The sequence below is a fragment of the Oncorhynchus tshawytscha genome, unplaced genomic scaffold, assembly GCF_018296145.1.
Source record: "Oncorhynchus tshawytscha isolate Ot180627B unplaced genomic scaffold, Otsh_v2.0 Un_contig_1741_pilon_pilon, whole genome shotgun sequence".
Lineage (NCBI taxonomy): Eukaryota > Metazoa > Chordata > Actinopteri > Salmoniformes > Salmonidae > Oncorhynchus > Oncorhynchus tshawytscha.
The window spans coordinates 392501-408374 of NW_024609808.1; the positions used below are offsets into that span (position 1 = coordinate 392501).

The 15874-nt window shown below is 45.3% G+C and overlaps 1 protein-coding gene across 5 annotated transcripts in view; it reads right to left on the reverse strand.

The window, feature by feature from the left end:
* Positions 1-15874, reverse strand: part of iqsec3a (IQ motif and Sec7 domain ArfGEF 3a) — a 193652-nt gene that overhangs the window by 64571 nt on the left and 113207 nt on the right. For all 5 annotated transcript variants that reach the window (XM_042318541.1, XM_042318545.1, XM_042318542.1 and 2 more), the window contains one exon: positions 9224-10473. In XM_042318541.1, coding sequence (XP_042174475.1) covers positions 9224-10473 — 1250 coding nt within the window. The remainder of the gene's footprint in view (positions 1-9223; positions 10474-15874) is intronic.

The following is a 15874-nucleotide window of genomic DNA, read 5'->3' on the forward strand; positions in this document are numbered from 1 at the left end:
GCCACAATGGTTGCTTTTCAAAAACACAATCGGCATAAAAGAGCACTTTTTTGAGCTATTTACCATATGTGTGGATTATTCGCTGCCTTTCATGACAAACACATGACAAATGAAGTAGGAGGCTGGCAGATGTAGACACGCAAACCCATACTTGTTCTGTTACCAATGCCGGTTGGCAATCGCACAATGAAAAGGTTACGAAATCGCTGAAATCCAAATCTATTCCTGAGACCACTGCTTTCTATTCACAGCTCACTAGTGTATATGAACAGGATATTAGCCAGGTTAGCTCTTCCTACCATAGTGTATATATAAATAGGATATTAAGCATATTAGCTCTTCCTACCATAGTGTATATATAAACAGGATATTAAGCATATTAGCTCTTCCTACCATAGTGTATATGAACAGGATATTAAGCATATTAGCTCTTCCTACCATAGTGTATATATGAACAGGATATTAAGCATATTAGCTCTTCCTACCATAGTGTATATGAACAGGGTATTAAGCATATTAGCTCTTCCTACCATAGTGTATATGAACAGCTCTTCCTACCATAGGTATATGAACAGATATTAAGCATATTAGCTCTTCCTACCATAGTGTATATGAACAGGTATATTAAGCATATTAGCTCTTCCTACCATAGTGTATATGAACATATAGGTCCTACCATATGTATATGAACAGGGATATTAAGCATATTAGCTCTTCCTACCATAGTGTATATGAACAGGGTATTAAGCATATTAGCTCTTCCTACCATAGTGTATATGAACAGGGTATTAAGCATATTAGCTCTTCCTACCATAGTGTATATGAACAGGATATTAAGCATATTAGCTCTTCCTACCATAGTGTATATGAACAGGATATTAAGCATATTAGCTCTTCCTACCATAGTGTATATGAACAGGATATTAAGCATATTAGCTCTTCCTACCATAGTGTATATGAGCAGGATTATTAAGCATATTATCTCTTCCTACCATAGTGTATATATGAGCAGGATATTAAGCAAATATTAGCTCTTCCTACCATAGTGTATATGAGCAGGGTATTAAGCATATTAGCTCTTCCTACCATAGTGATGCAAAGCATGTGGAAAATAAGCATATAAATAGCTCTTCCTACCATAGTGTATATATAAACAGGCTCTTCCTATTAATAAGCAGGATAATTAGCTCTTCCTACCATAGTGTATATAAACAGGATATTAAGTATATTAGCTCTTCCATATAGCTCTTCCTACCATAGTGTATAATAAACAGGATATTACCATAGTGTATATGAGCAGGATATAGCATATTAGCTCTTCCTACCATAGTGTATATAAACAGGATATTAAGCATATTAGCTCTTCCTACCATAGTGTATATAAACAGGATATTAAGCATATTAGCTCTTCCTACCATAGTGTATATAAACAGGATATTAAGCATATTAGCTCTTCCTACCATAGTGTATATGAACAGGATATTAACATATAGCTCTTCCTACCATAGTGTATATGACAGGATATTAAGCATATTAGCTCTTCCTACCATAGTGTATATGAGCAGGATATTAAGCATATTAGCTCTTCCTACCATAGTGTATATGAGCAGGATTGCCACGATCGTTATAAGGAGTGGACCAAGATGCAGCGTGGTATGTTTCCATCCTTTATTTTGGAATATAAAACTTTAAAGAACAAATGAAATGTGACGCTAATATAATGCTCACAGGCAACTATACATAGACAAGATCCCACAAAGCACAATGGGAAAATGGCTACCTAAATATGATCCCCAATCAGAGACAACGATAAACAGCTGCCTCTGATTGGGAACCATACTAGGCCAACATAGAAATATAATTCACCTAGATAACCCACCCTTAAATCACACACCGACCTAACCAACATAGAGAATAAAAGCTCTCTATGGTCAGGGCGTGACAAGGATATTAGCCAGGTTAGCTCTTCCTACCATAGGGTATACATAAACAGGATATTAACATATTAGCTCTTCCTACCATAGGGTATACATAAACAGGATATTAACATATTAGCTCTTCCTACCATAGTCTATACAGACAGGATATTAGTCAGGTTAGCCAAATTAGCTTTCCTTAGCATAATACACGAGATACTACTAGCCAGGTTAGCTGAATTAGCTCAACAAACCATACCTCTGCATTTGAGGGGAGAGTGAGATAAGGACAAAATAAAAATGGATGCGCCTTCTGTCAATGACATAACTTAACTGTATTTTTTAGAAACTGCACTGTTGGTTCGGGGCTTGTAAGTAAGTATTTCACTGTAAGTAAGTTGTATTCGGCGCATGTGACTAATACAATTAGATTTCACTTGTTTTGATAACTAAGGTTAAATTCCCTGGTTTTCTAGAAATCCTGGTTGGAGGATTCCGAATTTCCTGCTTATTTCTTCCTGATTCCGGGATCCTCCAACCAGGATTTCAGAAAAACTAGGGAGTTTATTGAAAGTTCCTGGAATTTTGAGAAATACTTTTTTGAGAATGAGTGTTAGCTGAGCCCTGTCAGACACTGTGATGATAGGGCATTTTTGAGCAGGCATATGCACCTGGAGTCTCCGGTGACTCAGCACTCAGCTCCGAGGACCCCTCATCTGCCACTCATTCCACCACACTGCACCATTACTTCCATCTCAACGAACATTCATTACGAGTTAGGAGTTAGGAACATCCAGTATGTTGGATACTTCTGATATTTTGGATGTGGGAAAGAATCGCACTAGCGAGGGAGGGAGGGGGAAAATATGCTGCTTCAACCCAATGTTCTCAAAACTTTTCAGGACATTTCCCATGGCCCGAATTCCCTCAGTGGCCTGGAACTTTTAATTACATCCTCCACTTGCAACGGAATTGCTAATGAGGAATTCGGGCTTTGGACGGTTGCCATTATTCTTAGGATCCACCCCTTTTGTACTCTGACTGATTGGTTCCATCTAGGCAGTCAATGGCCTTTTTCACTCTTAATATCTACAGATGGAGAATAGCCCGAACCATTATCTTCAAAGAGGGGTAGCCCGGGCCCTTGAGGATACTCCCATGGTAGGAGGTTAATTTCGTGTCAAGTCTTCTCCTTTCAGAGATATTTCCAGGTGTGCTGTTTGCTCCCCCCCACTGCTCCCCCCTACAGCCGCCCCCTGCCGTGTACCCATCATGCATCTGTCTGACACTTGTCTTGGGAGTCCTTATCTGGGCTTGACTTAGTCACTTTTCACTAGGCAGAGTGAATGGCAGAACGGCAATTGAATTTAAAACGGACTGAGCAGTCAAAAGGAAAAAGCAGCAGAATTGAAATGGAAAATGTCTCTTATGCTGCATGGGAGGAGAGGCTGAGCTGAGGAGTGGGCATGGTGGCTGAGCTGAGGAGTGGGCATGGTGGCTGAGCTGAGGAGTGGGCATGGTGGCTGAGCTGAGGAGTGGGCATGGTGGCTGAGCTGAGGAGCTGGGTGGGCATGGTGGCTGAGCTGAGGAGTGGGCATGGGGAGTGGGCATGGTGGCTGAGCTGAGGAGTGGGCATGGTGGCTGAGCTGAGGAGTGGGCATGGTGGCTGAGCTGAGGAGTGGGCATGGGCTGAGCTGAGTGGGCATGGTGGCTGCTGAGGAGTGGGCTGGCTGAGCTGAGGAGTGGGCATGGTGGCTGAGCTGAGGGGCATGGGGCTGAGCTGAGGAGTGGGCATGGTGGCTGAGCTGAGTGGGCATGGTGGCTGAGCTGAGGAGTGGGCATGGTGGCTGAGCTGAGGAGTGGGCATGGTGGCTGAGGAGGAGTGGGCATGGTGGCTGAGCTGAGGAGTGGGCATGGTGGCTGAGCTGAGGAGTGGGCATGGTGGCTGAGCTGAGGAGTGGGCAGCTGAGGAGTGGGCATGGTGGCTGAGCTGAGGAGTGGGCATGGTGGCTGAGCTGAGGAGTGGGCATGGTGGGGCTGGTGGCTGGGCATGGTGGCTGAGCTGAGGAGTGGGCATGGTGGCTGAGCTGAGGAGTGGGCATGGTGGCTGAGCTGAGGAGTGGGCATGGTGGCTGAGCTGGGCATGGTGGCTGAGCTGAGGAGTGGGCATGGTGGCTGAGCTGAGGAGTGGGCATGGTGGCTGAGCTGAGGAGCATGGGCATGGGGCTGAGCTGAGGAGTGGGCATGGTGGCTGAGCTGAGGAGTGGGCATGGTGGTGAGCTGAGCTGAGGAGTGGGCATGGTGGCTGAGCTGAGGAGTGGGCATGGTGGCTGAGCTGGGCATGGTGGCTGAGCTGAGGAGTGGGCATGGTGGCTGAGCTGAGGAGTGGGCATGGTGGCTGAGCTGAGGAGTGGGCATGGTGGCTGAGCTGAGGAGTGGGCATGGTGGCTGAGTGGGCATGGTGGCTGAGCTGAGGAGTGGGCATGGTGGCTGAGCTGAGGAGTGGGCATGGTGGCTGAGCTGAGGAGTGGGCATGGTGGCTGAGAGTGGGCATGGTGGCTGAGCTGAGGAGTGGGCATGGTGGCTGAGCTGAGGAGTGGGCATGGTGGCTGAGCTGAGTGGGATGGTGGGGCATGGCATGGCTGAGCTGAGGAGTGGGCATGGTGGCTGAGCTGAGGAGGGCATGGTGGCTGAGGAGTGGGCATGGTGGCTGAGCTGAGGAGTGGGCATGGTGGCTGGTGGCATGGTGGCTGAGGAGCTGGGCATGGTGGCTGAGCTGAGGAGTGGGCATGGTGGCTGAGCTGAGGAGTGGGCATGGTGGCTGAGCTGAGGAGTGGGCATGGTGGCTGAGCTGAGGAGTGGGCATGGTGGCTAGTTGAATGCAGAGGGAAGTGTTCAGTGCTGCTGAATTAAAAGCATATAACAGGAGGGGCTCCTTTTACTCTGCCACAGATCCTGAATTCTTCTGCACACTACCCTATAACACCAGTAGTAACTGGGAATCTCAAACTTGCTAATGACTTGAGTCTCATGTAGATGGGCAACGCAGAGATGGTGTTATATGGAAATATCCTGCAAGAACTTCAATATTACCATATATTAAATGCATGATCATTCACACTCGATGTGTGTTGAGACAGTATTGATACCAGACATCTCGTCAGCATATGACGGAACTATTCTTGAAGGAGGATTTGAACACTGATTGAAAAGGGAGATGTTTGGTCACAGTTGCCAAGCATCCTTGTCTTCTGTAATCTATGTGTATTCAGTATGACATAATAACGCTAGGAGGTGCAAAACACAGAAGAAGCTATTTTATGAGTAATCACAAAATGGATGTCAGATTAGCATAATTGGGTGTGTGCATGTATTTCATGAATGAATGTGCTTTAAATGTATGCCTAGGATAATCTTTGTGTTATCCGTATACTTTCAAAAGACATCAGTTGGGGGAATATAGGATTTTCATACGATCTATGGAGCTGAAATCGCTTTAAACATCCATCAGAATGTTCATATAAATAACATGAATAATTAACAAGGTGCTGGGAATAGTTTCAGATGAGTAAACTCAGAACAACCTTACAAATACTGTTCTCTCTCTATCTCTCTCTCTCTCTCTCTCTGGATTTATCTCCTTTAGTCTTTCCTATGCGTTTTGAGGAGGAGGAGAGGCGAGAGGATGTGAATCTTCGAAAGATGATTTGAAAATGTGCCTCTTTCTCTCCCCTTCTCTTTCTATCCCACTCCTTCCATGCCAGTTGTTTCATTCTTTCCCTCTGTCATTCTCATTCTATCATCTGTTCACATGTTAATTTCACTCTTTTCATTCTATCCCACATTCTGTAGTCTCTCATTCTCTCTCTCGTACTTTCTCCTTCTCTCATTCTCTCTCTCGTTCTTTCTCTCCCTCTCATTCTCTCTCGTTCTTTCTTCCTCTCTCATTCTCTCTCTCGTTCTTTGTCCCTCTCTCTGGGAGATACAGTGTAAATGAGAGGAGCCCTAGACACCTCTTCATCCTGTTCCCTCCTCCTCAAACAGCAGAGAAAGTGCTGGTCCAGCTCTTTTAGTCTGTCTGGAGAGCCCCATTAAAGCCTTCTGATCTCACGTGGGTTTTTTACAAAGACACCAGCACTTTGTGTGTGTGTGTGTGTGTGTGTGTGTGTGTGTGTGTGTGTGTGTGTGTGTGTGTGTGTATGTATATTTGCACATGTGTGTATTTGTGTGTGTAATTGTGTGTGTGTGTGTGTGTGTATTTGTGTGTGTGTGTGTGTGTGTGTGTGTGGGTACCGTGCATTTGGGAAGTATTCAGACCCCTTGACTTATTCCACATTTTGTTACGTTACCTTATTCTAAAATGTATTCAATTGTTTTTTTCTCTCATCAATCTACACACAATAATACCACATAATGACAAAGCGAAAACAGTCTTTTTTAGTAATTTTGCTAAGATATATATATTTTTAAATATCACATTTATATATGCATTCGGACCCTTTACTCAGTACTTTGTTGAAGCACCTTTGGCAGTGATTACAGCCTCGAGTCTACTTGGTTATGACGCTACAAGCTTGGCATGCTTCTAAACAGCTTCTACCCCCAAGCCATAAGACTCCTGAACATCTAATCAAATGGTCACCCAGACTATTTTCACTGCCCCCCTTTTACACCTCTGCTACTCTCTGTTGTTGTCATCTATGCATTGTCACATAATAACTCTACCTACATGTACATATTACCTCATCTAACCACTGCCCCCTTACATGGACTCTGTACCGGTACCCCTCTGTGTATAGTCTTGCTATTGTTATTTTACTGCAGCTCTTTAATTACTTGTTACTTGTATTTCTTATTCTTAACAATATGTTTCTGAACTGCATTGTTGGTTAGGGGCTCGTAAGTAAGCATTTCACTGAAAGGTCTACAACCTGTTGTAATCGGCGCAAGTGACTAATAACATTTGATTTGATTTGACACCTGTATTTGGGGAGTTTCTCCCATTCTTCTCTGCAGATCTTCTCAAGCTCTGTCAGTTTGGATGGGGAGCGTTGCTGCAGAGCTATTTTCTGGTATCTCCGGAGATGTTCGATTAGGTTCAAGTCCAGGATCTGTCTGGGTCACCCAAGGACATTCAGAGACCAAAGCCACTCCTGCATTGTCTTGGCTGTGTGCTTAGTGTTGTTGTCCTGTTGAAAGTTTAACCTTCGCCCCAGTCTGAAAACCTCTCAGGAGCAGGTTTTCATCAAGGATCTCTCTGTACTTTGCTCCTTTCATCTTCGCTTCAATCCTGAATAGTCTCCCAGTCCCTGACGCAGAAAAACATCCCCACAGCATGATGCTGCCACCACTATGCTTCACCGTAGGGATTGTGCCAGGTTTCCCACGTGCCAGGTTTCCTCCAGTTGTGGCGCTTGGCATTCAGGCCAAATGCCACGTCAGACATTAGTTTCATCAGACCAGAGAATCTTGTTTCTCATGGTCTGAGAGTCCTTTAGGTGCCTTTTGGCAAACTCCAAGTGGGCTGTCATGTGCCTTTTACTGAGGAGTGGTTTCTGTCTGGCCACTCTACCATTTATTTTATTTATTTATTTATCTGTTATTTTACCAGGTAAGTTGACTGAGAACACGTTCTCATTTGCAGCAACGACCCAGGGAATAGTTACAGGGGAGAGGAGGGGGATGAATGAGCCAATTGTAAACTGGGGATTATTAGGTGACCGTGATGGTTTGAGGGCCAGATTGGGAATTTAGCCATGAAGGCCTGATTGGTGGAGTGCTGCAAAGATGGTTGTCCTTCTGGAAGGTTCTCCCATCTCCGCAGAGGACCACCGGGTTCTTGGCCACCTCCCTGACCAAAGCCCTTCTCTCCCAATTTCTCAGTTTGGACAGTCAGGTGGTTCCACACTTCTTCCATTTAAGAATGATTCTTAAATTATTCTTAAAGGTTCTTGGGGACCTTCAAGGCTGCGGAAATGTTTTGGTACCCTTCTACAAACAATTCCTTCGACATGGCTTGGTTTTTGCTTTGACGTGCACTGTCAACAGTGGGACCCTACATAGACAGGTGTGTGCCTTTCCAAGTCACGCCCAATAAATAGAATTTACAGCAGACTCCAATCAAGTTGTAGATACATCTCAAGGATGATCTATGGAAACAGGATGCAACTGAGCTCAATTTCGAGTCTCATAGCAAAGGGTCTGAATGTCAAAAAAAATATTTTTGCTTTGTCATTATGAGGTATTGTGTGTAGATTGATGAGGAACAAAAATTAATTAAATCAATTTTTTGAATAAGGTTGTAACATAACAAAATGTAGGGGAAAAAAGGGGTCTGAATACTTTCCGAATGCAGTGTATTTGTGTGTGTGTATATAATTGTGTGTGTGTGTGTGTTTATATTTGTGTGTGTGTGTGTGTGTGTGTGTGTCTGCAGCATGTGAGCTTTTACATGGAGGCCGTTTCTGCAGCTCTCTCCCAATCTCCTTATCCCCCTCTCCCCACCACCTTCTCCCTCACACTCTCTCGCCCTCTCGTTCTGGGAGGAACTATTAGAGGACAATATAGAGACGTCCCTTAATGACTCCATCTGTGGTATTCTAATCTGGGGATCATGGCATACAGTTTCTCCCTCTCCAGGCTGATCTCGGCTTATGTGGATATGGACCATATAAGGGGAGAGGAGACAGCCGCAGATAAAAGAGAGAAGATATTTCTGGGCGCGAAGACAAACAGAAGGTGACAGGCGCTCTGCAGAACAGAGGCGGTTAACCACAGCTGCAGGGAGGGAGAGAGAGAGAGGGGGAGGAAAAGGGCAGAGAGAGAGAGATGGTGTAAATAGAGAAAGATATGTTTAGTGTGAGAGCTGTAAATAGAGAATGATATGTGTAGTCAGAAAGAGAGAGGGGCAGGGAGAAAGAGAGAGATGCAAGCTGAGAGCAGTGAAAATCATGGAGAAACTTACAGAAGATGCTTCCCTTTTTTAAATTGGGAGAACTGAAGAGGTCTTTCTTTTCTCATATATTTTTAAGCCTCCTTGTAATAAAGTGCTGTCTCATGGTGAGATCCATGATTGTAAACCCCCACCCTTATATGTGTGTGTGTGTGTGTGTGTGTGTGTGTGTGTGTGTGTGTGTGTGTGTGTGTGTGTCATGTAAGAGCATTGTTTGTCCATGGATGAATTTTTGTCAGTTCACTCCCATTCGCAGATCACTGGCTAGATGTTAGCAATAGCATCATCACCTAAAGTCCACAATATTTCTTTCACTAACCCAGCCTGGGTGAGGAGGGAATGGTTTGGTACTCACACATTGAAAAGGTTGAGGCCGATGCGGTAGAGGCGCTTGCGCATGACGTCGGTGGAGAGTGTGGGAGACTTGCAGCTGGCCGGGTTCTCACAGTGGTAGCGCGGCAGGCTGAGGATCATGGCCTGCAGGGCCTCCTTGGATGAGGCCTCCGATGCCGAGCGTGCCTCCGTGGAAGTGCTGTTGCTGCAGCTTATCTGCTCGGAACTGGTTTCAGCCATCTCCGAGCCGCTCCGCTTGGCCTCCAGAGCCTCGGTGGATGGGGTTGCCACTGAGGGTGCACCATCCTGGGGTTGAGGTGGCTGGACGGGCTGGATGACCACCTCCGGGGTCTGTGGGTTGGCTAGTTTGTCCAGGGGGGTCAAGGGGGGTTGCTGGCCCTCCTCCTCCTCTAGCTCCTCTTCACTGGGCGGGGGCGCAGGGAAGTCGGCGTCCTGCCCCTCTCCTTCTACCACTGGTTCCGGGGGCGGAGGTGGCTCGTGGGGAGGGACAGGAGGGTCTGTGGGTTCGGCGGTGACCTCTTCAGGGGGAGGAGGGGAGTGTTTTTTAGGGGGTGAGGGCGGGGGAGCGGTGGGCATGGTGGGGGTGGTGGCTGCACCCCCCTGCTGCTGCTGGACGCAGTTGCCCATGGAGACAGAGGCCGATGACTCCATGACGGAGGAGGACATGCGGAAGTTCTGATTGTCAATCTGAACGGTCACGTCGCGGAAGGCCATCAGCAGCTTGCTGGCGCTGCGGGGCAGGTCGCCTGTATTCTCCCCACCTGATATGCTCTGGAGAAAAGCCTGGTCCAACCCTCCTCCTCCCACTTCCCCTCCTCCCCCGGCCGCACTGAAGGACTCTGCACTGAACTGGTAGGCCCCTCCTTCCTGGAGGGAGCACATGGTCTTCAGGCTCCAGTTGCTGAGTGCGTCGTCAATGGACTTTGCCAACGACTGCACCTGCTCTGTGAATGAGTCCTCCAGGTCGGTCAGGGTGCCGCCCACTGTGGCGGGCAGTGATGGCGAGCGCACTAGGGGGATACCCGCCAGGCTGCAGCCTTCGGCCAGCGCCCGCTCGGCAGAGAAGCCCTCAGCGTTCTGCACGCGCACCTTGCGCATGGAGATGCGCCGCGGCAGGCGACTCTCCAGCAGGGAGTTGCGGATCTTCTCGAAGTTCTTGCTGAGCTGGTACTGGCGGAAGGCGGTCTGGATCTTGGTGGCAGCGCGGCGGGAGATGAGGTGGCCGCCGTATTTGTGCTCTAACATTTCGATCTGGAAAACAAGGAGGAGAGGGAGACAGGAGAGGTATGAGTGAAACTGAGCTGCTTGGATATTTGAACGCTACATGCAGCAGTTGACAGTACAAGGCAGTTGGGTAACAAAACATTCTATGACATGAAGAGGGGATTTGGCTGTAGGCAGAGGAGTTGGAGATAAAAGCAGGAAGACAACACAAATTCAAAGGACATCCATAATACCACTTAGCACGTGGTTCTCCCTCAAGATGAACAAGATGCCGTCTCTAAACACCAGCATCCACATTTACAAAGACATGCCCTGAATACCTCTTCTTTAAATTGCCAAAAATACAATGAATGTGATACTTTCCAATCAAATAAGGCTGCAGTTACTCCAAATGACAAGAGGTGACCATGACGACCTTTGAAACACAATGACATTGATAGGATCTAATGCAAATGGACATGAACCTGAACATGTAAACGTTAAGGTCACAAAAATGGTACGGACAATTTATCACTCCCTCAACACAAAAAAAATGGTCATTAGAGAGGAAAAATATTGGACACCTGAACATTTACTCAGAGCAAAGAAAAGTAATGGTGGGTGACAAGACACCGCAAATATAGCACCTACGAGACCCATAATCCTTTTGGTGTACAGCGGGATCAATCAGCACGGAGAGAGAGGCTGCCTTATAATTAACAAAGTTTTTACACTTTCAAAATTCACCCTCCATGGTGCACATAATATCAATATCAGAACTGAAAGAGAGAGGGAGGTCAAGAGAGAGAAGGAGGTAAAGAGAGAGGTAAAGAGAGAGGTAAAGAGAGAGAGGTAAAGAGAAAGGGAGGTAAAGAGAGAGAGGTAAAGAGAGAGGTAAAGAGAAAGGGAGGTAAAGAGAGAGAGGTAAAGAGAAAGGGATGTAAAGAGAGAGAGGTAAAGAGAGAGGTAAAGAGAAAGGGAAGTAAAGAGAGAGAGGAAGGTAAAGAGAGATAGGGAGGTAAAGAGAGAGAGGGAGGTAAAGAGAGAGATGGAGGGAAACAGAATGAGGGAATGAGTTAGACAAAAAAGTAAGAGGGTAGAATATGAAGGAGAAATTAAATGACAAAATGAAAGGTGCCTGTATGAAGGAGGCATTATGTGATAGGTATTATCAATTTAATAATAATAATTGTGTCTGTTTTAGGTTGGCAGCGCATTCTATTATATATATAAGCATAGTGCTAATGCAACACTTGAGTGGTTTAAGGGGAAAGTGCTAATATATATTTTATATATATATATATATATATATATATATATATATATATATATATATATATATATATATATATATACAGTGGCTTGCGAAAATATTCACCCCCCTTGGCATTTTTCCTATTTTGTTGCCTTACAACCTGGAATTAAAATAGATTTTTGGGGGTTTTGTATCATTTGATTTACACAACATGCCTACCACTTTGAAGATACAACATATTTTTATTGTGAAACAAACAAGAAATAAGACAAAAAAACTGAAAACTTGAGCGTGTATAACTATTCATCCCCCCAGAGTCAATACTTTGTAGAGACACCTTCTGCAGCAATTACAGCTGCAAGTCTCTTGGGATATGTCTCTATATGCTTGGCACATCCAGCCACTGGGATTTTTGCCCATTCTTCATGGCAAAACTGCTCCAGCTTCTTCAAGTTGGATGGGTTCCGCTGGTGTATAGCAATCTTTAAGTCCTACCATAGATTCTCAATTGGATTGAGGTCTGGGTTTTGACTAGGCCATTCTAAGACATTTAAATGTTTCCCCTTAAACCACTCAAGTGTTGCAATAGCACTATGCTTAGGGTCATTGTCCTGCTGGAAGGTAAACCTCTGTCCCAGTCTCAAATCTCTGGAAGACTGAAACAGGTTTCCCTCAAGAATTTCCCTGTAATTAGCGCCCCTTATCATTCCTTCAATTCTGACGAGTTTCCCAGTCCCTGCCAATGAAAAACATCCTCACAGCATGATGCTGCCACCACCATGCTTCGCTGTGGGGATGTGGTTCTCGGGGTAATGAGAGGTGTTGTGTTTGCTCCGGACGTAGCGTTTTCCTTGATGGCCAAAAAGCTCAATTTTAGTCTCATCTGACCAGAGTAACTTATTTCATATGTTTGGGGAGTCTCCCACATGCCTTTTGGCAAACACCAAACATGTTTGCTTATTTTTTCTGGACACTCTTTCGTAAAGCCCAGCTCTGTGGAGTGTACAGCTTAAAGTGGTCCTATGGACAGATACTCCAATCTCCGCTGTAGAGCTTTGCAGCTCCTTCAGGTTTATCTTTGGTCTCTTTGTTGCCTCTCTGACTAATGCCCTCCTTGCCTGGTCCGTGAGTTTTGGTGGGCAGCCCTCTCTTGGCAGGTTTGTTGTGGTTCCATATTCTTTCAATTTTTTTTTACAATGGATTTAATAGTGCTCTGTGGGATGTTCAAAGATTCTGATATTTTTTATAACCGAACCCTGATCTGTACTTCTCCACAACTTTGTCCCTGACCTGTTTGGAGAGCTCCTTGGTCTTCATAGTGCCGCTTGCATGGTGGTGCCCCTTGCTTAGTGGTGTTGCAGACTCTGGGGCATTTCAGAACAGGTGTATATATACTGTGATCATGTGACAGATCATGTGACACTTAGATTGCACACAGGTGGACTTTATTTAACTAATTATGTGACTTCTGAAGGTAATTGATTGCGCCAGATATTATTTAGGGGCTTCATAGCAAAGGGGGTGAATACATACTGTATGCATGCACCACTTTTCGTTTTTGAATTTTTTTGAATTTTGTGTACGTCATCACATGAAATCCATATAAAAATACATTTAAATTACAGGTTGTAATGCAACAAAACAGGAAAAACGCCAAGGAGGGTGAATACTTTTGCAAGGCACAGTAATATTATAATATTAGTGGGTGCTTGTATTTGTCCTATGTCACAGGTAAAAGTGTGTATTCCACACATGTGAATTGGAAATATGTTTTTTGCTGTCGCAACTCCCCCTGAAAAACCCTCGGAGAGTGGGGTCACAGATACGGTCTTCAGCAGCATGGTATTATACAGTATAGTAGAGTGGGGTCACAGATATGGTCTTCAGCAGCATGGTATTATACAGTATAGTAGAGTAGGGTCACGGCCAGGGTCTTCAGCAGCATGGTATTATACAGTATAGTAGAGTGGGGTCACAGATACGGTCTTCAGCAGCATGGTATTATACAGTATAGTAGAGGGGGTGGTATTATACAGATACGGTCTTCAGCAGCATGGTATTATACAGTATAGTAGAGTGGGGTCACAGATACGGTCTTCAGCAGCATGGTATTATACAGTATAGTAGAGTGGGGTCACAGATACGGTCTTCAGCAGCATGGTATTATACAGTATAGTAGAGTGGGGTCACAGATACGGTCTTCAGCAGCATGGTATTATACAGTATAGAAGAGTGGGGTCACAGATACGGTCTTCAGCAGCATGGTATTATACAGTATAGTAGAGTGGGGTCACAGATACGGTCTTCAGCAGCATGGTATTATACAGTATAGTAGAGTGGGGTCACAGATACGGTCTTCAGCAGCATGGTATTATACAGTATAGTAGAGTGGGGTCACAGATACGGTCTTCAGCAGCATGGTATTATACAGTATAGTAGAGTGGGGTCACAGATACGGTCTTCAGCAGCATGGTATTATACAGTATAGTAGAGTGGGGTCACAGATACAGTCTTCAGCAGCATGGTATTATACAGTATAGTAGAGGGGGGTCACAGATACGGTCTTCAGCAGCATGGTATTATACAGTATAGTAGAGAGGGGTCACAGATAGTCTTCAGCAGCATGGTATTATACAGTATAGAGTGGGGTCACAGATACGGTCTTCAGCAGCATGGTATTATACAGTATAGTAGAGGGGTCACAGATAGGGTCTTCAGCAGCATGGTATTATACAGTATAGTAGAGGGGGTCACAGATACGGTCTTCAGCAGCATGGTATTATACAGTATAGTAGAGTGGGGTCACAGATACGGTCTTCAGCAGCATGGTATTATACAGTATTAGGGGGTCACAGATACGGTTCAGCAGCATGGTATTATACAGTATAGTAGGGGGTCACAGATACAGTCTTCAGCAGCATGGTATTATACAGTATAGTAGAGTGGGGTCACAGATACGGTCTTCAGCAGCATGGTATTATACAGTATAGTAGAGGGGGTCACGGCCAGGGTCTTCAGCAGCATGGTATTATACAGTATAGTAGAGGGGGTCACAGATACGGTCTTCAGCAGCATGGTATTATACAGTATAGTAGTAGAGGGGGGGTCACAGTATAGTAGAGGGGGTCCAGGGTCTTCAGCAGCATGGTATTATACAGTATAGTAGAGTGGGGTCACAGATACGGTCTTCAGCAGCATGGTATTATACAGTATAGTAGAGTGGGGTCACAGATACGGTCTTCAGCAGCATGGTATTATACAGTATAGTAGAGTGGGGTCACAGATACAGTCTTCAGCAGCATGGTATTATACAGTATAGTAGAGTGGGGTCACAGATAGGGTCTTCAGCAGCATGGTATTATACAGTATAGTACAGTATAGTAGGGTCACGGCCAGGGTCTTCAGCAGCATGGTATTATACAGTATAGTAGAGTGGGGTCACAGATACGGTCTTCAGCAGCATGGTATTATACAGTATAGTAGAGTGGGGTCACAGATACAGTCTTCAGCAGCATGGTATTATACAGTATAGTAGAGTAGGGTCACGGCCAGGGTCTTCAGCAGCATGGTATTATACAGTATAGTAGAGTAGGGTCACGGCCAGGGTTTTCAGCAGCATGGTATTATACAGTATAGTAGAGGGGGGTCACAGATACGGTCTTCAGCAGCATGGTATTATACAGTATAGTAGAGGGGGTCACGGCCAGGGTCTTCAGCAGCATGGTATTATACAGTATAGTAGAGTGGGGTCACAGATACGGTCTTCAGCAGCATGGTATTATACAGTATAGTAGAGTGGGGTCACAGATACGGTCTTCAGCAGCATGGTATTATACAGTATAGTAGAGTGGGGTCACAGATACGGTCTTCAGCAGCATGGTATTATACAGTATAGTAGAGTAGGGTCACGGCCAGGGTCTTCAGCAGCATGGTATTATACAGTATAGTAGAGTAGGGTCACGGCCAGGGTCTTCAGCAGCATGGTATTATACAGTATAGTAGAGTGGGGTCACAGATACGGTCTTCAGCAGCATGGTATTATACAGTATAGTAGAGTGGGGTCACAGATACGGTCTTCAGCAGCATGGTATTATACAGTATAGTAGAGTAGGGTCACGGCCAGGGTCTTCAGCAGCATGGTATTATACAGTATAGTAGAGTGGGGTCACGGCCAGGGTCTTCAGCAGCATGGTA